At 35.9% G+C, this 25,036-nt stretch overlaps 2 protein-coding genes across 4 annotated transcripts in view; one reads left to right on the top strand and one right to left on the bottom strand.

The window, feature by feature from the left end:
• Positions 1–322: 322 nt before the first annotated feature.
• On the bottom strand, positions 323–2,380 carry LOC105839433. The gene is made up of 6 exons (XM_012685744.3): positions 2,098–2,380; positions 1,517–1,702; positions 1,195–1,333; positions 935–1,096; positions 691–816; positions 323–597 (listed from the first exon to the last, which is right to left on the bottom strand). The coding sequence occupies exons 1-6, from the start codon at positions 2,228–2,230 to the stop codon at positions 447–449; spliced, it is 897 nt and encodes a 298-aa protein (XP_012541198.1). The 5' UTR covers positions 2,231–2,380; the 3' UTR covers positions 323–446.
• A 318-nt stretch (positions 2,381–2,698) lies between these two features.
• LOC105839431 overlaps positions 2,699–25,036 on the top strand; it is a 37,308-nt gene continuing 14,970 nt past the window's right edge. Inside the window, exons 1-5 of one of the 3 annotated variants that reach the window (XM_036292151.1) lie at positions 2,699–3,244; positions 3,457–3,539; positions 4,689–4,751; positions 12,324–12,809; positions 15,842–15,973. In XM_036292151.1, the coding sequence (XP_036148044.1) occupies positions 12,657–12,809; positions 15,842–15,973 (285 nt within the window). In that variant the 5' untranslated portion in view covers positions 2,699–3,244; positions 3,457–3,539; positions 4,689–4,751; positions 12,324–12,656. Of the gene's footprint in view, positions 3,540–4,688; positions 4,752–8,637; positions 9,187–12,323; positions 12,810–15,841; positions 15,974–25,036 lie in introns of those variants that run through there. The other 2 variants (XM_036292148.1, XM_036292155.1) reach the window with 2 other exon arrangements.

Here is a 25,036-nt window from a genome sequence, read left to right as displayed (position 1 = left end):
TCATTATTTACTATATATATATATATCTTTTTTGACATTTCGAGTAAAAAAATATATTTTTAAATGTAGAATTAATGCAAAAATTTGTACATATTAAATTGTTACACAAAAAATTTTTATCTTTTTAAAATAATTTGAGTTATTAAATATACTCTTTATTTTATAATATCATTAAATTAATTTCTTAACTTTTTTAGTCTGTACTTTCGCTAAATAAACATTTTTCAATTATTTCATTAAATTTGTAATTTGATAAATATTTGAAAAATATTTTTGGAAAACAGACACGTAAGCTTTTGTAAAAATATGAAACTAAAAATTATATCTTTTACATGTGTGCAATAACTTCTAACGTACAATCAAAAGTCATTTTTAGCACTATGGACAATGGTCTGTACAGAGAAACATTCGCATATATCTTTTTTGGCAAATCAAATGCAATAGATTTAGTCTTCTTTCTCTGCTGGAGCCTCATCTCTTTGTATACATTTAATAGTTGCTAGAACAATAACTAGCACCCCAATGCAAATACTAGTTAACTTGAGTACCCATGGATTAGCAGAAAGAAAAGCTATAATTATTTTTGTGTACTCGTCACTAAAAAAAAAAAAACAACGATACATTAATGTACAAACTTAAATAAATTAAAATGATAAATCTTACAGTAACTATACATATTTTTGAACTTACAAGTAGCTCGGAAGTGGAGGTACTTCTTCTGGTCTTATATGTTTGTACCATTCTTTGGTGAATGTTACAAGAGAAGCAATATCATATGCTCCTATATCATATCTATACATTTTGCCATTCCTAAAGCTGTTAGGTAGAATGTATTAATATGGTATGTTATCTTTTCAGTTTGTGCTTATCTCATATTCATAAAACAAATATTATTCAAGATATGTCAAACATTAATTTAGATCTAAATACTTACAATATAAATTGCGGAACATTGATAACGCTGAATCTTCTGGCTGTGGAAATCCCAGTTGTGGCTTTATTAACGATCGCTACATTTACTTTATTTTTAAGCTTAGCGCCGACCGTTTCCCACTTTGCCATCGTACGCAAGCATTGTACACAGTCCGTGCTATAACTGATATTGCAAACCGTGATTAGAACGTACTGCCGTTACTGGTAAAAAATGAATTAAAATAATTATTGTAGATGTAGAGATAAGGCCCTTAGACTTACAACATAATGAACCAATCGCCAGTTGTAGCACCAGTGCTTGCTTGAGTCAAATGCTCAAACGTATCATCTGTAAGTTCCTTTACTGTGGGTGCTTTATTTTCTGTAAACGTAGTTACTATCTCTTCACTCTCCAAAGGTCCTACGGAAGAAGAGCAACATGAAAATCTATAGTACAATCTCAGACTTATAAACACACAGAAATAAGAAGATATGTAACGACATCACACAATGTATACGAGATAATAAAGCACGATTTATATTGTCACAGAGCAATTAAATGATTAAAAGATCTAATAAGTGTTATTTCCTGTTAAAACCATACCATCATACAACAGAGGAAGCCCATGTCGGAAGAATAGCAAAACAGGTTCTTTAGAGTTGCTATATAATTGGAGTAATTGACTATCAACAGTCTTAACGACCCATGCAGACATGATATCGACGAAATCCTCACGCAGGTGAACCAAAGTCTTTTCATAGTCTTCACACTCTGGACAATCATTAGTTGCTGCAAATGAAATTATTGTCATTCTAAGATTGCAATATTAAAACCTATTACGTATTTACAGTTAGGAGGAACATAACTTATGTAATAATTATAGAAAATAACTAAAGCAAATTGTGTTTTATTAAGAGAATTACAACAGACATTTTCAAACATCATTGCCTGAAGCAAATTACATTGAAACTCAGAAGCTACATATTCCTGAGAAATAAGATTATAGAACCTTATGTTGACTCTAATTTGCAAAATAAAAATATAAATAATGAAGAAATAAAAAATAAAGTACAAATGATATGATAATTCATGTCTTTCTGAGCGATATTTTTACTCTCATCCCCTGAGAAACTTCATCCAGGAACGATTGGAAAAAATGAAATTTAAAAAAAAAAGAAACTTACTAAATAGAACGATTACGTATTTTTCGACTTTTATGAGATTCAGAAGTTGCTCGTCGTGCATTCGCTCGAGTGTCGCGGGTGTCGCGGCGTGCGTGCCGGAAAGGATGCATATTGTAATTAGAAGCACTAACATTGTTAATTCGTGTGAGAAGCACGACGATTACGTACGTATGCAGTAAGTACAATGAGAAACAACTGTAAACAAGTTTACGCCGGTAACCCGTACACGTCACGCAAGTCACGTCGAAAGCGTCGAGGCCAGCCGAACCTGGCTGAACCTAACCGGTGCACCACTACCGCCAGTCCATTTTCGAAATTCGTACTACGTAGCACATCCATTTTGCGATACTGCCGATAAAATTGGCAAGCGAAATCAATATCAATCTCGCACAATAATATGACTCTGAGCATAATAAAGGAATATCAGGAATTAGAAATAGGAATTAGAATTTTAGAACAGTTTCCTCAATGAACATAAATAAATAATAGGTTACATTGCGCCAAATAACACACACACAATATTTATAAATATTTATTACATCATTTATTTTTTAAAAATATTATATAAATATTTTAAATAAATTCTATATAATTTTGAAGGAAAAAAATCCTGAAATTTTTCAACACGTTACTAAAATATAAGCTAAATATTTTGTACAATATTTTATATATATATTTTAAATATTTTTAATATTTTTGTGATCTTATGATCTCTATTCAATCTAAAATTACAAAAATATGTATAAAAGTATTTTAATAAATATTAACAAAAAATATTCAAATAATTATTATAAATATTTTACAAGTATTTATAAATCTTTTAAATATTGTGTACTGTTTGAATTGTACACATTTCTGTCTCATTCGTATTCATGTGCGTTACATTTAAGGTTCATTGTAAATATTCACCTATTAATATTAATATTAATACAACTATTCAAATCAAAATTAAAAGCGGGAAATGTAGCGCGGCCGCGGCGCGCATGGAGCATCGATCGATCGATCGATCGATATATTATGCGAGATCCTAACGCGTGAAGTTGACCGCGTGGATGAGATGACAAAGTCATTTTAAGCTGTATTCACGTTTTATTTCCTTAGCAGGATGGACCGGCTCCGAAATGAGACAATGGCATTCATTTAATTGGTAAGCGTAACATATATATATATATAGCATATTAACAACCTTGCGTTATAAGTCTCGTTTGAATGCGCATTTCTTAGTACTTGTTCTTAATACTCGAACGCAGATCACAGATCGTCGACGTACGTGTCAATTGTGACGTATAAAGTTGACCGCGCGAGAAAGGAATTAACCTTCTTCTAGCCATTTCAATTTCGTTCCTTTCTCATTTGCAGAGAGTGGCAAGGATCGAACCTAGTCCTGGGGACTGTATATAAGGGGAACTGAGTCGGTTCCGGGATGTGGGGACGTTTAATTGGTAAGTGAAATCTATATTAAAGTAGCGTTGATGTACATATATAGATTTTGTAATACTTGATCGGACGAAAATGTTTCTTGGTAGAATCGAAGCCGCGTTGTGGCGGCATTACATGTTCTGATCCTAACTCGGCGTTCACGCATTCGCAATATCGGATGTGTACGTCGCGCTATCGATTATATTCGCGCGAGTAAGTTAGTGATATGCAGTGGCGAGTGTCGCGCGTGGCACGGCGTAACTTTTGGCGTGTACCGTTTTATCGCCATTTTATGTTACCTTAATTGCGTATATCATTTTCGGAACGCGATGGAGCAAAACAAGTGGCAAGTCGCGAATTACACACAACTTATTATTTATTTCAAATGTTATTTTATTATAATATTTAAGTTTAATTATATCAATATTTAAAGATTACAATTAAATTTTAATATTATAATGAAAAACATTAGTTTAAACACACAGTAAAATATGTCACAGAGATATCTTGAAAATATCTATATTTATTCAAAATATGTAATTGCAAAGCAAAAATAATACGATAAACAGGTCAAAGACAAATTTTCCTAATACATTATAATACATTTATTTGTTTGTTTTGTTATATTTGTCTGTTTATAAAGCACTCTATCAAAATATCTTAAGAATGTTTTTGAGATATCTCCAAAATACTAAACAGTTATGATAATTTTATTTCAGATGTGATAATTTTTACCTTTAATTCTTATATTTGAAATAGCATAAAGTTCATCTTAAGATATGTTGCATAAATTATCTTATTAGTTACGAAATACATCTCAAGATAAATATAAAGCAAACATAAATAAAATAAAAAGTTTAACTGTCACCGACCATATTAATTATATGCTAATATTGCAGAGATATCCTTTTATAGATAATACGTGTTATTAAAGTAATGATATCCTGTAGATATCTATTCTATGAATATGTGACAATAAGATATCTTAAAATTGATTTAAAATTATAAGCACAAAGATATCAGATTATATCTCAATCAGATATATTTTGAAGTGTCCGGATGTAAATATATGTCTGATCACTAGAATTTTTACCCTAACCCATATTAATTTCAAGCGCTATTTTAATTTTATATTTTATATGTTATTATCATTCCCTCATAATTCTCTTTAGGTGACAATCCAGATGTCCTGAAGATCTGGGACAGACATTGAGTCTCAGCGGAGCAACCTTAGGGTAAATATAACTTTTTATTTACGTAAAATTAATACACAAAAAAAAGCAAGTATTAAATTAATTGTTATATATTCATATAATTTTCTTAGAAGCAAATCTTGAATTTCAACAATATTATAGCCTTATTTTAATATTATAATTGTTATTTCAAAAATATAATATTATTTTGATAATTTTATTCTAAACAAATTATAATCTTCGATTTGAACATACAGTGTTTTCTATTCAATATTTTTTCATTTCCATTCAAGAAAATTATTTTTAAATAACAAGAACATAATTTTTTTGATTAAACTATGTAAAATCTTAAAATAAATCTTTATTCAAGTAAATTTTTGTGATTTAACGCAATATAATCTTATTTTAAGATTTTTATTTTGTAATTAAAGGTATTGTCAAAATAACATTACTCTTTTTTCTGTGTAATTCTTTTTTTGTATTTATTTAGTTCTGACTCAATAAGTTACAAATACTCGTAGAAAAAGAAGTCATTAAAAATTTTATGCAAATTGAATTTTGTAAAGATATTTTTCAGAAAATAAATGATTTTATTAAATATTTAATCGAGAGTAAAATTTTAAAGGTTTGATATACATTCGTAAGAATAACCTTTGGAAAGATTGAGTACTTTTGAGCGCTGTTTTAATTTGGATCTTACGCTGTATTACTTATACAGTGTCATCCACAGTTGAATAGTTCTGCTTGCGCATCGGGTCGATGTGTGCTGAATTTTTTATAGCGGGATAATAAATCTCTGAAATTTTTATGTTAAATATAATTCATGTATTATACCTACAAAATATAGTAGCTCAGATAAAAGTAATTTTTCATAGATTTCTTATCTTAGAGAGTGTGTTACATATTGGAATTCAGATTTTTATGGATCCTATAGCTGACTATAGGTAAAAAATGCTCCGGATGAAAAATTTAGATGAAAATGTACGTAACATGGTTAACGAAATTAAAGTTCTCGAATGCATTGTACTTATGGATAAAAGTATGTGATTCATAGTTTAATGCGCAGAATTTGTGTAATAATGGACGAGGAGTGTGATTTTCGTACACACTTGAACCACATCCATTTATCTATCGATCAGTTGATTTTTAGCAATGTTGTAAGATGGATATGCTACATGGTATCGATTTCGAAAAATGGATTTACTAGTAGTAGTGAATAGGGGGTTTCACGGAGAAGGCCAGGCTACTCACAGGTTTTTTTTCTGACTAGCAGGGTTGTGTCGCATATTTCAAGATTATGTCTACATAGATTATTTATGTATTGTTTACGTTATGTTTATATGGATTTTAAAATTATTTTTTTTTGTATTGTGTTATTAATTTATAATAATTTACATTACTTGTATTACCTACATACATGAAAAAGTTTTATGTAAACAATATAATCCATGTAGACATGTAATATTAAAATGTATGGATCAATCTTAGTTGTGTCAGGATTCCTAATTATAGTATGGGAAAGAACCACAAAAATGCAGATATTATCTACGAGATTGATAGTCCTCGGATACCTAGTTCAATATCTATATTTTGTGGATATAGAAGCATTCCAAAATAAAATCACAGTTAAACCGCGGCTGTGGTCGCTTTCAGATTTCTGTAGGAACACAAAGTGCCGTCCATTGGTCATCTGGTAGTGGACATATGCGGATTTATTTGGAAATGTCGTCAAACTCAGATGAAAAGATGAAAATTGTCGACCGACTGTGAATATACGTAGAATCACTGTCACTAGTTGTTGAATAATAAATAATCAGTAAATTGTTTAAAATAAAATAATAAGACTTAAAAATAATAAACTGTAAATCAATATCCCTGACGAAAATAATGCTTTTATAAAATATATGCTTAAACATTGAGTAGACGTTTCAATTAAGTTTTAAAGCATTTATTGAATTGTTTGTGAGATAGAAATTTAAACATTAAACTGTTAATTAGATATTTATAATTATGTTTGAAAGTTTTTTTGGATGTTTGTAAAATGTTATATATTGTCGACAGAAGATTAACTAAGTGTTTGCTATGTATTTTCAAACGGCGTAAACATTAATAAAACTAAGTTGAAGATATTAAACTCTTCAGAAACAATATAATATCGATAAAACTCATTAATTATTAATAGAAATAAATATTATTAATAGAAATAACATTAATAATAGAAATAAATACAATTTTACGATAAAAATTTTCGTCAGGGATTGTTTAGATGACAGAATTGCTGTAGCAAATATTTTTTACATCTCTCTCTCTCTCTCGGCTGTAAATTATTTTTTATATCTTAAATATTAATACACAGAAAAAGAGGGACAACAAAAATTAATTATAGCAAGCATTTGTTTGTATAATATCTAAATTTTAGTTATGTATAACTGAAATTTAGCTACCACATACAAATTTTTGCTGCTGTAGCTAATTTTTTTTCGCGTGATGTAGACAATAGTAAAGAAAACATTTTATACAAAGAAAACTTGAAAAGATACGGTAAAGAAAAAAATTATTTTTTTCTCAAATTTCCGAGAATTTCTTAACTAACATAAGCAAAAACACAAGCAAAAACAACCATTCACAATACAATTTATGACTTTAGCAACTTTTATGTCGTTTAAAAGTTTCTAAGTGGCGTCTTTATCGTTTTGTGTCGCGAATTTGTACGATATGGCAAAAGTAACACATGCGACACAGGAGGAAGGAAGGAGAAAGGTGCCTCATAGATATTTGTCATAAGTAAAATACATTCTCATGTATTATCATATTCTTTAGTTAATGTAAAGACAACATTGCCACGTAACGACAGAATTATTTTCACGTGCGTATCGCAGTCGTAACAAATCGATGGCGAGATATGGCTTACCAGAAAAATACAAAATAAAAAAAAATTGTAGCGGCAGATTGAAGAGATTAATAAAATTGGAAATAGAGGTACGGTCGGACGCAAGCGGCGTATAACGTTTTGTATGCTGATGAATCAATAGTTCGCCGAGCTTTTGGCATGGGGAAAAAAGGGGCGCCTCGCCAATGATATGTAGTCGATAGATTTTGATAACCATCTCGGCTCATGCAGGATGCTGTTTTCGAAGGAGAGAGAGAGAGAGAGAGAGAGAGAGAGAGAGAGAGAGAGAGAGAGAGAGAGAGAGAGAGAGAGAGAGAGAGAGAGAGAGAGAGAGAGAGAGAGAGAGAGAGAGAGAGAGAGAGAGAGAGAGAGAGAAAGAGATGTAAAAAATATTTGCTACAGCAATTCAAACCGAAAATCTTTGAAAAAACTGCCAAAATTTGTATGAAGATTAATTCATACAGAAGCTATACAGAAGTTTCATGCTATAGCTTTGATTTTGCAATTTATTATTACTTCAATACGTTTCATAGATATTGTACACATCATTCTTTTTTGCTAAAATAACGACATAATTAAAAAATTATTTATTCTGAATTTTCAAAACTCTGTTGAGAATTCAATATACTGAATGAAAAACTAATAATACACTGAGAGAAAAAAATATTGTTAATTTGACAAAATTTTCCAACTAAATTGAAATTTTGTCAGTTCAAGAATTTATGCATTTAATTTAAATGTACAAATTTTAATTCAAGTATTTATGTAGTTAATTGAAATATATAAATACTTGAAAAGACAAAATTTAATTTAGTTGGAAAATTTAGTCAAATTAACAACATTTTTTCCCCAACCGTATTTTCATTACTTTTTCTCTTTTTCTCTCTTTCTCTGATATCAGTTATTATACATTTCCAGATGGTACAACTTCTAATCCATCTTTTTAATTTCAATTTAATTTTAACAATTATAAATTACTTTAATATTATACATATGTATATAATTACAAATCATTTCACATTGCGTTTAAAATTTGAAAAAGGGAATATGTTAATAAATACATAACTTTAAACTTGAAATATTGTTGAAACAATTTAAATTGCGCACATTAATAGCCGAAGTGATCGCGTCTCACCCTCGTCCTTCCCTCGGCCATCAAGGAGTACCCTACTTCCGGTATCCCTCGGCGGAGCACCCTCGCGCGTCGATCGTTTGCGGCGCGGCGGCCGCTACGCTCCTGATTACGGGGGGGGGAGTCGGAAGTCGAAGGTTGAAGGTTGTATAGCGCAGATAACGATGGCGGCACACGGCAACGCGTGCATGTCCGTGAAGCGAAAATCGTGCGCCGGTATGCCGTCGGCGAGCGTCGGGACGTCGGCGACTACCGCAACCCCTCTGGATCCAGCCGACGCGACTAGTAGTCGGCGGTAGTCGCGTGTACCCGCGTAGTCGCGAGGGGGTGGCCGGCCGCGTTGAAGCGTCCGTATACGTAAGAATGTAATCGGCCCGGCGAGAACTGTTCCTTCCTTCCGCCGCCGTCGTCCTATGGATCATCGTCTCGCCGCGCGTGGTGGCACGCGAGAAATCGTAATAATAATCACGGCGCACAGTCATTTCTCGCCCCTTCGTTTCGCGCGAGAAGTAGTACGAGTTTCACCCCTCGAAATTACGGGAGAGAGAGAGAGAGAGAGAGAGAGAGAGTGCCGTCGGGGACAGGACGGTACCACCCGGGTTAAAAAAGAATCCCCGGGATCGATCCCTCGTTTACGCGCATCGCAGCACATGGATTGCCACCGCGTTTACAATATACACGATCGTGCTGTCAGCCTCGGTCGTTATTGATCGTTAGACGACGTATTGATCGGTTTGTTCCTTTGAGTGACGTACACAATGGTGGTATCGAATCGACGCTCGGCAGCAAATTCAGCAGCCGAAATCGATAGTCTACGCCTGTCTGTCTCTCGGTTTCGCCACCGTCTCCTGCGAGCCGATATAAAATTTATACTTGATCGCTACGTGACTTGGTGACGAATCCGTTTATCTCTCTCTCCGCTGCTTGTTCGGTTGAATAGTATTACTGCACAGCTTGCGCCCCGAGCTTATATCGGGCTCTAATGGCCCGAGGTGTCCTTTGCCGATACCGATAATGCACGCGGCTCGCGACGGTGCCCGTTTCTTTTTAGCGATATTGCACTTCTTCACCTGGCACTTTGAATGCTTAATTTCACGAGCGTGTCGTCGCCCCCGTTTGCACGTGCAAGCGAAACGAAAAGAGCAATCGCAACGTTAAGTAAAGCTTCTAGTTTTCACTACCGATCCTAATTTTGTTTTATCCCAACTCGCCTTGCCTCAAAAGAATGGTTTTCCTGAGCTATCTAAACTATTTAGTTATATATACAGATGCAGATATAAAAATAACTTTGTTGGACCATCAAAATAACACGATGTTCAAGTATTATGAAAGCAGAAAGATTTCAGACATTCTGGTAGCCAATTTAAGCGTCTTTTATTATTTCGATTAACAAAATTACTTTTAAATCTGCATACGAAAAAATTTTTAATAATAATAACATCTCTATTCCCATGTGCTTATCGTCTTTTCTTTTTCACTGTTAAAAAAATAGCGTCATATCGTGTCGCGTTGTACAACGGAAATATTTCTCAGTAATAGAAGACCGGTAAGAGCAAAGTGCGATAAGCTGAAAAGCTGCAAAATGCTTGCTTCGTGATATGCGATCTGGAACAGTTTGAATCGGTGCAGTATGTAGGATAATGTGTCGCGTCGGGTCTGTATAAGTACTGCTATTTGCGGAGAAACAACTTCCCCAGTTTTTTTTCCTCACTTCTGCCATTCTATTTTTTCGTATTTCGGTCTCTTGAATGCAATCAACAGCTCGGAGGTTCGCATCTAGGAGTTGGTTTTATGGTCAATTGTTCCGCAGAGTGCATTTGCGGCTTATTTATGGGCCACGGGAAGTGTTGTAGTTTGTGGTGCATCACGCCTGTTCGTAAATCCATATCTGAATGTAGGGATCGCAAAATAAACCGCGTCTATTCTGTTCCACGCTCTATGCACATAAGTATTCAGCCAGATTATTGAATGTCGGTCCAAACTGGACGTACTTCTGTTTGTCGTCTGTAAAAGGCTGAATCATGGATTTGTTTCTTTCATTTTTAATAACACTGTTCAATAAAAAAAAAATGCGCAAAAAAAACGATAATAATTGTTCCCCGTAAAGTTTTCGATGCGTTTTGTTTATCAAATTGTTCTGTTGCCTCACGTTTTTCGAGAAATACGTAATTAAAGTTGCAAAAAGGACTATTTTATAATATTTTGGCATATCATAACTATGACGTACTGGAAAAATTTTTATGGCAATCAAAATTGATTAATTATTAGTAAGATTTTCAGTTAAAAAAAATATTAAATTATGTCGATTATGTTTAAAAATATCTTTGTGGTGAATATACATAGAGTCTGTATTGCGTCAGTCTTTCGAAAAGTCATATGTAATTTTTTCTCTTACAATACTTTTTAGAAAATATTTATATTTTTTCAATTTTTTATTGAAAATTAAAATAGTTATTTTCTTTGTCATTACTATTATATATATACAGTTATAACCTGACGACAGCGAGTCTAATTTAGTATAATTTGATATTTATCAACTTATACTATAAAACTAACTATAAAATATAACTAGAATAATAATAAATGAATATATTGCAGTAATAGTAAGTTAATTGTTCGATAAATGTTTTAAGCATAAAGTTAAGATTGTTTACTTTGCCTGCAGTAGTGTTGAATATAATTTTTCTATTAATTTTAATATTCATAGCTTATATAAACCGCGCGCTGACAATTTTATCAGTCTTGAAACTCAGCTTGTAGCTAAATATAAATGTCCAAAGCATCTTTAAGATCCCCTCTTTTCTCGACATTTATAATATATGTATTGTAAATATTGATCAATACTTTTGATTCATATATATGAATATTGATCAAGACTTTTGACATTTTAGGATTTTACTATTTTTGATAGAGGTAGCGAATTACTTATAATTTAAATTTATGTTTGTACAAATTTCTTAAACAATTTTGACGTATGAAACTGTAGGGAATGACGTCTTAATGAAAAATGTAACAACAGAAGTAGAAATGCAAAATATTTTGGCTATAGCGTAGATATCAATCTGATACACGACAAAGCAATAAAATATACAATAGAAGTTATATAACAGTTGTTTTCGCGTGACAGATAAAAGTGATTTATTAAACGTGATCGGAGTATAAAGTCGGCGATGCTATTATTTATAGCGGTCGAGGTTCAATAAGCCTACGCTTTTCAATCGCATGTCCTACACACCTTCCTACATTTTTTTCCTCTCTCTCTTCTAAATAACAATTAAAAAAAAGGTCTAAAAACGTAAGCATATATCGTATGCGGAAAAGTGTTGCTGGAAACATGAAAAATATATAGCGGACCGCTCGTAATTTAAATGTCGGCATCCTAATCCAATTACGCAATTGTTTCGTGCACGTCGGTTTGCACAGTGTTGGGACACGTGGAATTAAATCGTAGCTCAAGCGTCGAATGAATGAACAAAGCTCGGGGCTTCGTGCCGCGGTATTGGCCGAGCACGGGGTTGGTTTTCGCGACTCGTTTTTTATATCGGGAAACGATATATAAAACCGGATGTCTCTATCTTTCTCTCGATTACAGCGCGATTGTTCTGGCATCGGGGCTCCCATTACGCCGTTGATTACGTACAACTTCGGCGTCGTAACTCCCGAGGGAAGAGCGATATCCTGTTAAATCGATAACGAAATGATGACAGAACCACGTGCTACGGCATGCGACTTGTACCAAGTCGCTCCTGGCCCTATTTCGCCATTCGATATTCGAAGCTGGCATGCCTGAGGAGTACACGTCACGTCGCGCCGGGGATATCATCGCTGCTACTACTGCTGTCGTGATCGCGCACGGCCGCGCGATTGTTTGTTCCTCTACCACCCCATGCCACTGTCGCCAGGCTGCCGGGGATACGATACGTAAATGGCGCAGGAAGTTCCTGATACCACGTACGAGCCGGAAGTCGAGGAAGACGCGAGGCGGAGGCGCGAGCGCCGAGTTGTTCAGGAGGGCACGGCGTTATGGAGGCGACGGAAGGAGGAGCTGCAACGTCAAAAGCACCGCGAGCAACGTGAAGTATGTGTCACACAAATGGGCGTTTCTGGTTTGGCCACGTTGCTGCCGTTTATACCACTTGCCCTACGGGTCCAGACCGCCCCCTTAACGTCATTGTCTCGCCTCGCTATTGTTACCGATCGGATAACGGTCTATACTGCGAGAGATATGACCCCGGGATATATATTCGGTGAACTGGAACGTCATTAGGGCGAAGACGGGCGGACTTTGGAAATTAATCCTTCGCGGTGTTGCGAGCGGTCGAGGACATATATTAAGGATGTATGCACTTGGAGAAGAGTTTGACAATAACATTATAGTTTCCGAGGGATTTCAATTAAATGCTTAGTTAATAAATATTACAAAATTTACTAATATTCAGTTATTATGTTAACCAAATAGTTACTATATACATCTGTTATATTAATATTTAATTGAAATTATTTCACTAAAGCTTAATAACTGTCTTATTTAAGCTTATTATTGTATTATCAATAATAAGGCTAGCTCTTTTTTTTTAGTGTGAGCCACACCTCAAAGCATTATCAATAATATACAAATTTTATAGATTGTTTTGTTATTTTATATATTTGAATATTTAAGTAAAATTTGAGCATAATTTTCTTATTGGTTTAAAAGTTTAATCTTTTGTTTGCTCTCGAGTCTTATATAAAATTTTTTATATGCAAATTTAATGAGAAAGTACAAATAGTACAATTGCAAATTAAATTAATCTTTTTATACACTTGATTAATAAAACTCTGATAAATATTCCTATTAAAAAAGTTTATTTAGATTTACTTCATTTAAAATTATTTACCTAAAACTGCAGCAAGCTTTGTAAGCTATTGTGGGCTGAATTCTTCGTTTCCTTTTGTTTTTCTTGCAGTTTAATTTGAGGTTCCAAAATCGGGTTTCCAGGATCAAAGTTTTTGTTATTGATTAAGGAAAAGAAGAATAAACCCAAAGAGCCTGTGTTTTCACATTGACATTTCGATAACTTTTAGCTAATATTGTATAGCCAAAACTTGAAGTTGCGTTTAATTTTAACGATGGTTGTAAAAAATTCGCAATTATATATTTATGAAACTGACGTCATACGAATAAGTAGAACAAATAAAATAAGTATTCGGTCATGTTTACGTACATTAACGAAATTAAGTTAATAAGGCTGAATAAAAGAATCAGTAGTAAGTGAGCATTTGATACAAGATCAGCATTACTCGGTCAAAAAATTAATATTTGAAAATAATATTTAAAAAATGGAAATTACTCGGAAACACTGAATCGCGATGAAATAATAAATATCGAGTGACCTTTTCGCTTATTCCTGTTACAGACGTGTTTTGAAAATGTCGTTGTAATTCTAGTACGTGTCTGACCTAGTTGCGTTTATTTCTACGTTTCGCGGAGGGCATGTCGTTGAATTCGGAGCGGGAAATTACGTGCGAGCGAACGGTAATAAAGCTATCCGCCATTAAAGTGGATTTGCATAATCCGCGTCTCTAACTGTCTTAAGAAACAAGCCGCGAAAGATAACCCAATAATCTATCACGGTTTCTCCTTTACGGGCGCGTTTTACATAAACTGCATGTCTCGCGTCCCGCGTGCTCGTTACAAACTTGTAACAAGCGTTGTACAGCTCGTTAGGCGTCGGGGTCGCGTTAATGGTAATCTCCGAAGTGATCGCTGGAGTAAACCGTAAGGAATAAAATCGATGTTCCCGGCGTTTGAATGTTCGAGAGAGAGCGTCTACGCAGACTACTCCCGGAAAATCCCACCGATAAGCGCGATCAAGTTACGGGATAATTTATAAGTTACGCCTTTTCAAACTAGCTTAGCATCAGCACCTCGTTTCCTTGAATTTCATATAAACCCCGACTGTTTTTCTCGGCTGTCTCTGTTGTTTTTTTTTTTCAACGATCTTTTTCCATACATCGCACGTGCGTATGTTTTTTTACGCCAATTATTTATTCGGCGTTAAAAATCTCGCCGTTTGGTTTTCACCCTCCCCTATTTCATTTTGGTATTGATGCAACATAACGATGATGCGCAATCATCATCGCGGCGAAGGGAGGGAGGGAGGGAGAGAGAGGCGGAGGTCCTAAATATTTGCAGAACACACGCTCGTTACATTCATTACCATCCTCTCTGTGAAAATAACAATCCGCACAAAATATATTGTAAAAATGCATGGGCATACACGCGCGCGCGCGCACATACGATATATATGCGCGGTATCCAGTTCACCGTAATGCCTGTCGCGCATAACACTTCGTCCCCGCCTCCGTTTCAATCACTCAAAATATGTATACCCGTGCGAAATTATGCCGATGAAAATCCCAGGGTAATTATTGCTCCGGCGCGATTATTTCATATCGTTTATGCGACGCGTCGACCGTATTACATTATTGTATTTACGGGGGTTGGGGTGGGGGGGGGGAGGGGAGAGGGTGGAATTTATCGTGTAGCCGGCTATATGCTAATAAAGAGACAGGCCGAGGGATTACTCGCGGTCCCATCCCTCTTATTACTCGGGAATCTGGTGCAGCCGCGGTCTGGTGCAAGTGCATGCGCGGTCGAATGCAAGTGCGTTAGCAATGTTGCGCGCGGAGGGCTGATACGCTCTCAGGGCTAATCCTATCTGCCCGCAGGCAGGGTACTCGGTATTACGGTATCGCGCCGGCGCCTAAACGCCTCTAAGTTAAACCCGGGAAAAGGGCTCGAACGACTTCCCTTCCGAATGCGTAGGCCACCTTTAATTTACAGCCGGATCGTGCGAGAGACGCGCGTTTCGATCTATACGTGCACGATGGCGGTTATTTCCTCCCCCACATAGCGGCGCGTTTATACACAAAATTCTTGAGAAGTAATAAACATTGAATTATTGAGAAATTCTTGGTTTTATTGCGCAACGGGAAAATTCTCAGCAGAGCGCGTTAAAACGCGTATGACCCGCGTGAAACGTATAGCTGCAGCCGCACGTCGTGCAGCTGATGACGTTTACGTGGCTCAGCCGTGCAACGACTTCCTAATTCTTTTTCCCCTTGCAGCTGCAGGAAATTCTGGCCAATTACTCGCCATGGGGTAAGCCAGGTGGCGGCGCGCCCTGCGCGGCCACCCTGCGGAAGAGAAACGTGCCTCTGGAGCCGCTCGACCCGCCGAGATGTCACAGTTTCGGTCAGGTAAAACTGAGAGACCGGCGTAGCCGTCATTTTTCTTTCCACCCGCGTCCTCGTCGCGTAAAACTTTGTCCTCGTAAATTCGACCCGGCCGGCGATCGCATGCACGTTCTCTCTCTCTCTCTCTCTCTCTCTCACTCTCTCTCTGAAAACTTTCGGGCTCACCTACATACGCAGGTCGCCGCGCACGGAAGCACTGATGCACGCGAAAGCGGCGTTACTCGCGCGAGCGAGATTTGTCGCCGCGTTTTTAATGCCTTCCGAGCATCAGTGTTCCCGAGCCGACAATTTGTTGGAGGGGGGGGAGGGGTGAGGGGAGAGCCGCAGGGCAAATGAGAGTTGAATAGCTTGCGAGAGAGCTTAGAGTTGAAGTGGTCGAGCGTCATGCTGTCCTAAGCGAATGAATGTCGTGTGCGACTGAAAAATATCCAAAAGGACGATTTTTTTCGATATGCGATTTGGGATATATCGCAAGAAAATCATGACGTGACGAAATTGAACGGTTTCCTACCGAAACCAAACACGTTGAAAAATATTTTTAGAAACATCTGCCAATTTTGTTCTAGGAATCAATCAGAAAACGGGAAATATAAGTATGAATAAGTAATAAACGTAACATTTTCGCGAAGAACAAACAAGAGGATTTATTATTTTTTGCTTTTTAAATGGGCCTTTAAAATCCAAGTCTACAGTTTCGTTCTTATTATCTTGGATCGGGAGAAAAATTACTAATTTGTATAATAAATAGTTAAAGACAAGAAATCTTGTGTTTCCTGAAAATTTAACTTTTTGAACTCGTTCGATTTTTGCAGAAAATCCTTCAATTACAAAAAAGCGTGATTCCGTTTGGCAACACAATTCTTTCTGATATAAATTCTTTGTGCACATAATTTATATTAGCATTATAGAATACCCTTTTTAAACACAAAAACTGTCCAGTTACATAAAATGTACTAAATTATAATGAGAGATAAGTGTAAGTAAAAAATTACAACAGGTCGAAAGTAAAAAATCCAAGTATAAAAATATTATTTTAAGTGGAAATAGAATACAAAAATTTATATACAAATAAAAACAAAGTTCGAATTAGTCAAATATACGCGAAAACGTATAAAGAACGTACAAATTTACTGTTTCCTGTTCGGTAAGAAAATTACTATGGAAGCGCGAAAGATCGTGCGCGTTTAATATATTTTGGCTATAAAGATCGTGCACGTTTAATTCTGGCGTACGCGTCTTGATTGCCGAGTGCACCGGTGTTTTCGTACAAATCGAGTTATTAAATCCGTACGCGGTTGTATGTACGTGTATAAACACACGTGTGGCCATGTATAAAACACAGGAGCCAGGAAACAATATCACGTAACTCTGTGTATCGTGCAAAGTTTTCAGGCAGCGCTGCTTGTGATACAACATCGTGTTGGTACACACATTACGATATTCTGCCCGACATTTAAAAGATAGCCGACGGCGAAGTCTCACTTTATTTTCCCCAGAGATATCGATAGTTTCGCAATCCTCACTTTTGTGAAAATTGATCAGACTTTATTAACACGAGCGTATTTTGCAATTAAACGTGTTATTTTAGTAGACTATTGTTAAATGTGTGTTTTGCTTTGTTTCTTTATCTTTCAATTTTGTAGAATACAAATTAGTACGATTCTTTTCTGAAAACATTCACTAATGTTTTATTAATAATGGTTATAGCAATTAAACTAAATTTGCTCAAATTATTTGACGGTGGATCCGTAATAAGGCATGATTTACTTAATAAACCTGGAAAACCTTTCTCGAGAATTATGAGCGTTCTCTCTGAAACAATTGCGTTATTATCTATCCCGAACTCGTGTAAGTAATGATCATTGTGCAATCCTCTGAAAGTGCGGTGAGATTTTCTCCTGCTTGACGTTTTCGATGTCTGCATCCATCATTTATATAATTACTTAAGAACTTAATGCAGTCATACGCAGGATGATTACTTTTAATGCATTAAACGATTAAATGATAAATTTATGAATTATGCTAATATACTATATTTAGCTTGAGACAAATAATGACACATCTACCAAAATTAAAGTTTACATGTATTTATTTATGTAACGTTGTAAATCTCCATTTTTTTCACATCTTATATGTTATAGATTGTATATAAAGATTATTGAGACTTATACGAAAGATTATAAATTCCGATCACGGCAATCACGACGCGGAGTGAATTTTTAGCATGCATTCATGTAATAACATTTAAAAAATTTACATAAAAAATCTTTTATTTTTTAAAACTTTATTAAATATTCAATATTTATTATTTTATATACTTTTTAAATTTTGCTTTTATATTGGAGGTACAATTTTATAAAGCTTCGCAAAATTTAACATTTTACAAAGAAATCGATAACTTGTGAAGAATTTAAGTCTGTCCTTTGAAATTATACACTCCACTGGTTTTTTAATGCGATATCTTGAAAATCAATGCTCCTTTATATAATACGTTGATACATTTTGTAGATGAACGATATAGATATAGACAGAATTAATCTCTAGCAGAACGAAGTAAAATGTCCATGGAATTCAACTCCCTTGTTGTTTTGATTAAACGAGCTTCGTATTTTCATGCAAATTTCCATACGTTTTCTTTACTGCGACACAAATGTACGTTCGTACGTAATTTTTTGCTCGACGTAATTCATCAAAAGAAGAAAGAAATTCACATATTTTCTGATTTCTTAAGCATACATTAAGGTAAAAAGAAATAAGCATGTATATGGGACAAGTGCGCATAAATTCTTTTGTACTTTTTCAGCGGATATTTAAATATTTCATGTATTTAATATTCCGGTTTCCTTTTTATATGTCAGAGGTAGAAACGATGTTAATACAATTTTTACAACATGAACTTATCGCTTATATATTAAGCGCTAGTCACTTTTTTTTTTAGCAAACCTCAGAATTGTCATAATGTTTGACACACGAGAAATTAGACCACGAGTGCAGTCACGAAATCGTATTTTTATACTCAAAGCAACAAAATGTGCCTCACTATTTATATGCTTTTCATCGCATTTGCCATTGTATGTGATTATACTTCAACTTTGAATGAATGCACTCAATATTTATGTGCACACATTTCGAGATAGTCTCTCCAATAAAAGCAAAAGAATTGGCTCTATTCTGGACGTATTATTGTAAATGGAAAAACGGCGGCAATTTATTTTAGCTGCTTAGTTATAGCCGCTTTTTAAGAAATTCGCTTTAAACGCGTTTTCGCACGTCCGGAGAGAACTTTCTCCTGCTTTGCGTGCGCGCCACCAATTAGATTTGCATCTTTGTACGCTTATACGACCCGCCATAACCGCGCTGTATCGCCATATGCGAAATTCATCGCTTCAAACGGCATCTCTCCGCTCTCCCATAAAATTTCATATAGAGGCAAATTACGACATACGACTACTCCCGATTCTCGACGACACGAACCGTCTGGCAGACGTTGCGCTCGGAATAGCATAATAGCTCCGGAAGTCGTCCGTATTACTCTGCACCAAATATTGCGAAGGCAGCACGTAGGGGAATCCCGACGTCGAAGAAACGGGATAAGGGGGTGAAGAACACGTTTATTCGATTGTAATCAACATTAAGGGTCAATTGCGCCGGCATGCAATCCAATTCTTCGAGGATTAGCTCGGATTAAATAAATTTCTTTGTCGTAAATGAAGCGTTTTCATTTATCGTTATTACGGAAAAAATACAAGGCATTTAAATATATATATATAAATTGATCTTAATTGATTCGATCTCCTCTACATACGATATGATCGATGTCAGCTAAGGCAGCTACTTCGAAAGATCTTGATGAAATTTGCAAAGCTGATTTAATGATGAAACAATTGTTTACGTAATGTCGGAATCTGTAATCAAATTGTAAAGGTGCTCGCGTGTTCTTCGTGAGTTTCCGCTTTTCGACAAGTTACAGATCAGTTCACAATAAGATTAAAATAACGTTCATACACTAACGAGGGACTATAAGCGCAACTACAAGCTGATAATTGGCATGATACTCACTGTCACGAGTGAATCCATAATTTTATCGTTCTTGCGCGTGTGTCGATCAAAAGCCGACGATATCGGCGTCGCCTCGTCAGCGCAAGTTTCCATTAATATCTCATCTGACCTCGTACACACGATACCTTTCCGATACCGCAGACACGAAGTTTGTATTGCAATGTCATCATGTGAATGCGGGACACGAGATGACGTGTGAAGTTTAACGGGTCTATATACCAGAAAGCTGGAAACTTGGTCAAAGGTCATTATCCGGGCGTAATTTTAAATCTACCAGAGTAAGAATTTATTCGCAGACTGATATCTGAGAGTGGAAATGAGATGGTAAAAAAAGAAGGGAGACTTTAATCGCGGGATTTTTCTCAGACAAAACATAATACCAATTAATTATTGATGAATTTTTATTCATTGATTTAACTTTTATTTGTTAATTTATAAAGCTGAAAACTTCATTTTATTATCGGCATTTCTTTTCGATTGAGGTCTATAATTTTTCATTAAACTACAAAAACAAGAATGAAGAGGAGAAATTTTCAAGCAACGAAAGTAATTATCCCTCTTTTTCTGATATTCCATAAAGAAAACATTATCGAAAGATAAATTTTTAATTAAATATCGAAAGAATTTTTCGCGTTTAGATAACATCTTCGGATTTCGATGAATTTCAGACCTTATTATATACATCGCATTATCTATTAGCTTTTCTTATTAATGGAGTCAGTTGAAAAAAATGCCCGTGATCGCGAGATTTCCGAGGGGACGGATGAACCGGCGAAGAAAGGACGCTGATGCTGATTCTTCCACCCCCCGTCGGGAGTCGCAGCTATACCCAAATGAGTTGAGCTTTATTGCCGGACATGGTATCGACTCGTCATGCCAGCAAATACGAGAAATCTCGTAATGGACTTTCCTTGTATGTTGGACACGAGGCATTTTTCTCGTGGCAATAATTTCGAGAGAGCGGCTGCGGGGCCGAACACGTCGTATTCCCGCTCGAACTCGAGACGTATAGTCGATTTCTCCGATCACGTAGAACCAGAAATGCTACTTCCACAAAGTCGATTCACCGGGCTGCCTACGGGCACCCCGCTCCCCCGCCCCTCCCTCCCACCGGTGGAATTTTTGACGCACCCGTATATAGGATCGCGGAAAGGAAACGTTTTAACGACACCGTCTGGCGCGCGTCGTGTAAAAATGGTTTTTCTATTTAAACGAGAAACCGGGACGCATGTCGAATTTTTTCCCCGATCTGATGAAATGGGATAGCTTTGAATGCACTAAGTGTTTCTCTCCCCTTTTTTGTTTTTTTCACCCCCCCTCCTTTTCCACCGCGCGACGATAGAATTTCAATGTCGCACATTTTTCTAAAAGGCGCGTCGCAACGATATCCCGCGCAAATGCGATACTTTAATAACGTCAACTTTCGTAACGCGGGTTACGTGCATTACGACAAAAATCGACGACGTTAAGTAGTTATAGTTAAACTAAACCGGCTTACTCGCGCCTAAGTAGATTAAAACCGCCCTATTCGGTCCTAATCGAAGCGGAATTATTCTCGACGGGGACTTATAAAATATCTATTCCGCATTATTGCTTCAAGCCGATAGTTCCGTGAAACAGGCTTGGAAACAATTGAAGGGGGGGGGGGGAGGGGCTGAAAGGATGGATGAAAGGATTCGCGAAATTGGCGCAATAGCTATTCTGCGTGCACGAACAACACGTGCAAATATCGTGCGGTCGTTTCGTTCCTCGTCGCGCGTTTACGTGCCGGTTGTAGAAATTAGGCTACGCCCGCTAATCGGATGCAGATGAGGTTCCAACGCGGAGGAAGGGGGTACGGGGTAGCTGCTGCATCAAGGGCGAGGGTGAGCGCGCGGACGCGAATAGACGCCGAGCACGTGTTTTCCGGCGGCGCGGTACGCACACGCACCCCCGCACGCACGTAGGTATAGAGGAAGCAAGTCTCTGGAAACTGCTTAATATGCGACGGCGCCGTGTGCTTAGCTGGTGCATCCTTCGCCGTGGGGACGACCTGGTCCTGGCGGAGCTCCTTGGAGGGATCCCAAGTCGCTGGGTGTGCGCTTCCTCGAATCCATGGTACGCATATCTATATCGCCGCGCGCGCTAATCGTGCACGGGGACACACCGAGACACGTCACCAAGCGCGCGCGCGCGCGCGCATCCGCTAATTACGGAAAGGGAATCCTTAATCATCGACGTCGCCGTGCATTCTCAAAGCGCGAGCTTCTTTGTGCGCGCGATACTTCAGGAACGTTGCCTTCAAGTGTCGTCGGGTATGCGTTGCTTCAATTATACAGCGCGCGACGGCAGCGCGCGAGATATTAATTCGAGCACGTAATAGATGTATTTTCCAGGGAACCAGGGAGGGAGGATTGTGCCTCCTTCTTTTCGAAAATAAGACATTTTCGGTATGCAAAGAACAAAAAGACGTTGCCTTGGAAATAAAGATTATAAGATGAATGGGAAAACATTGGGAAAAATATTCGTTGATATTTAATCGAATAATTTAATGTAACAAACGGATATATCTAACGAAAGTTATATATCTTGCGATAAGAAATCGGTTTGGCTATGTCCATCTTTTATTTGATAATTATGATCGGATATCTAGAGTTTCAACAAAATTAACAATCGGATACATTGTTTAATTGGTAAATCCGTTGGAAATTTTTTTTAGTGCGATATCTGGGACACTATCCTTATAAAAATATAGTGTCGATTTAAATTGACTAGTAAATTACTTATTTTGAGTATTAAAAATACTAACAACTTTTAATACTTAAAATAAGTATTAATTACTGATCAATTTAATACAGTTCAGTTTTACATTTTTATAAGGATGCTAGAAACTATGTCTTTCGTTCTATCATATTTTTTACAGAAATAAGGTATTTAAGGGGATGCTAAAGACATTCTGTTTTGCTAATTAAGCAGTAACTTTTGTAATAAGATTTTGTATGTATCTCTTCTATAAATTTGAATATTTTTTTATTTTTAATATAAAATTTAATTTGCAGACTGATATACTGAGGAAAAAAAGTTGTTAATTTGACTAAACTTTTCAACTTAATTAAATTTCTTTAATTCAACTATTCATGTATTTTGGTCAAATATATAAATAGTTAAATTAAAGTTCAAGTATTTTGTGTATTTAAGTTAAATGCATAAATACTTGAACTGAAGAAGTTTAATCAAGTTAGAAAATTTAGTTAAATTAATCTTTTTTTTCTCATTGTAGTAATACGTATACTTTAATTCTGAAAAAGAATTTTTTAATCTATAAAGAAATATATAAAAAAACATGTTTGTAACTTACCATTTTATATGTATTATTTTTTTATACATTAAAAAATTCTTCAAAATTAAAGTATACGTGTTACTATCAATCTGTAAACTGGACTTTATACTGAAAAAGAAAAGAAATACATAAAAAATATTATTAATAATGTGCACAATAATTCTACATTATCGACTCCAATTAAGTTTGACGGTCACCCTAGCATCCCCCTAAACGTGCCGTGCTGGAGAATTCGATTGCCATCGTTATTTTTATTAATTATCTAATTTTGATTAATTACGCGAAATCTTCTTGCGTTTCTTAATTGGCGGATCAATAAGACACGAAAATCTCATCCCGAATACGCGCGGTAATGCAGCGCAACGAAGATACATGTTTCAGTGTTGACAGTGCGTAATATATTGCGGCACAGTTAGCGGCGTATAATGCAGTACAATTAGCGCACACTGCCGCACTACATGCCGAATGTGCTCGTGACGCCAAGGCAACGCCTCGAAAATTGTTAATTTAAGTTAATTTGAATATCACTCGTGTTGAAACCTTTTGTCGATAAAATCATTTATTTCCGAAAAACGAACTATTGTACTTATTATTATTATACTTTTACATCGGTAAAATTTTATGACCGTCAGAGATATAAAACGCAATATTTAATATTACAACAAGTAGATGTTTTTCTACGCAAATATAGGTACTATTTAAAAATAGATATTACAGAAGTGGAAACCGGTAATGCAATACGTCACTGTTTAACAACGACGGTACAAAAACATTTTCACTCTCAATAAAATCTTGTCGAGGTAGAGAAGAGAGAGAGAGAGAGAGAGAGAAAAGGGATGGTGTGTGGCCTCGCTGCACTTTCGAGAATTGATTCCTACGTAATTGCACGTTTAAACAACAACCTCCTGCTGAGAAACCAATTGAAACGATAACGAAATTACATTGTCACGGCGAATGGGAGTATCCCGCGTCAGCCTGTACTGGCAACTTTGCATCAAAACTTTCTACCGCTCCGCGCAAGAGTAACCCTGTTAGATTGACGAACATTGGCCCCGAGGGGTCGCAAACTATAGACGTCGCGGTAATTGAAGGGTTCGCTGCGGGAGAGAGATAAGTCTATTTTGATACATTTTTTTTTTTTTTTACAAAGACGATATAAGATAGTCTGCAAAAACTTTCTGTTACGCTAAACATTACGCGGCGACGAGTCCTAATTGCTTGTCACAGCTTTCAGCACGGAGATATTACATATATATTAATATTAATATTAATATGTGCATTTGTGCTGTCGCAATGCAGTTTTGGTAATATGTACACTTAAATACAAAGACGGCAGTTTGAAAAATGAGAAAAAAAAGTTTCTATCCCCTCAAAATTGGACTTGTTTTTTTGCGGTATTTTCTATTTGAAAAGAAAATATATCTCGTAAATATCTGTGACCCGGTAAAAAATTTTTATCTCTGTGAAAGTTCAATTAACTGAGAGATAAAACTTTATTTATTTTGCAAAAAACCTTGCAAGTTAATTTGTTTGCAGGTCACCTCTGCATTTTTAATCGTGGTTCTCTCATTATCCATATTGTTACACCATGTCGTTTTTAAGAAAACATTATTTCAACTCTCGGTAATTATGCCGTTACACGTGTGCATTAAATACACGTTTGTTTTGAAACTTGTATAATTGTGCGA

Source organism: Monomorium pharaonis, chromosome 1, assembly GCF_013373865.1.
Source record: "Monomorium pharaonis isolate MP-MQ-018 chromosome 1, ASM1337386v2, whole genome shotgun sequence".
NCBI classification, from domain to species: Eukaryota; Metazoa; Arthropoda; class Insecta; order Hymenoptera; family Formicidae; genus Monomorium; species Monomorium pharaonis.
This window is presented reverse-complemented; position numbering and strand designations above follow the sequence as displayed.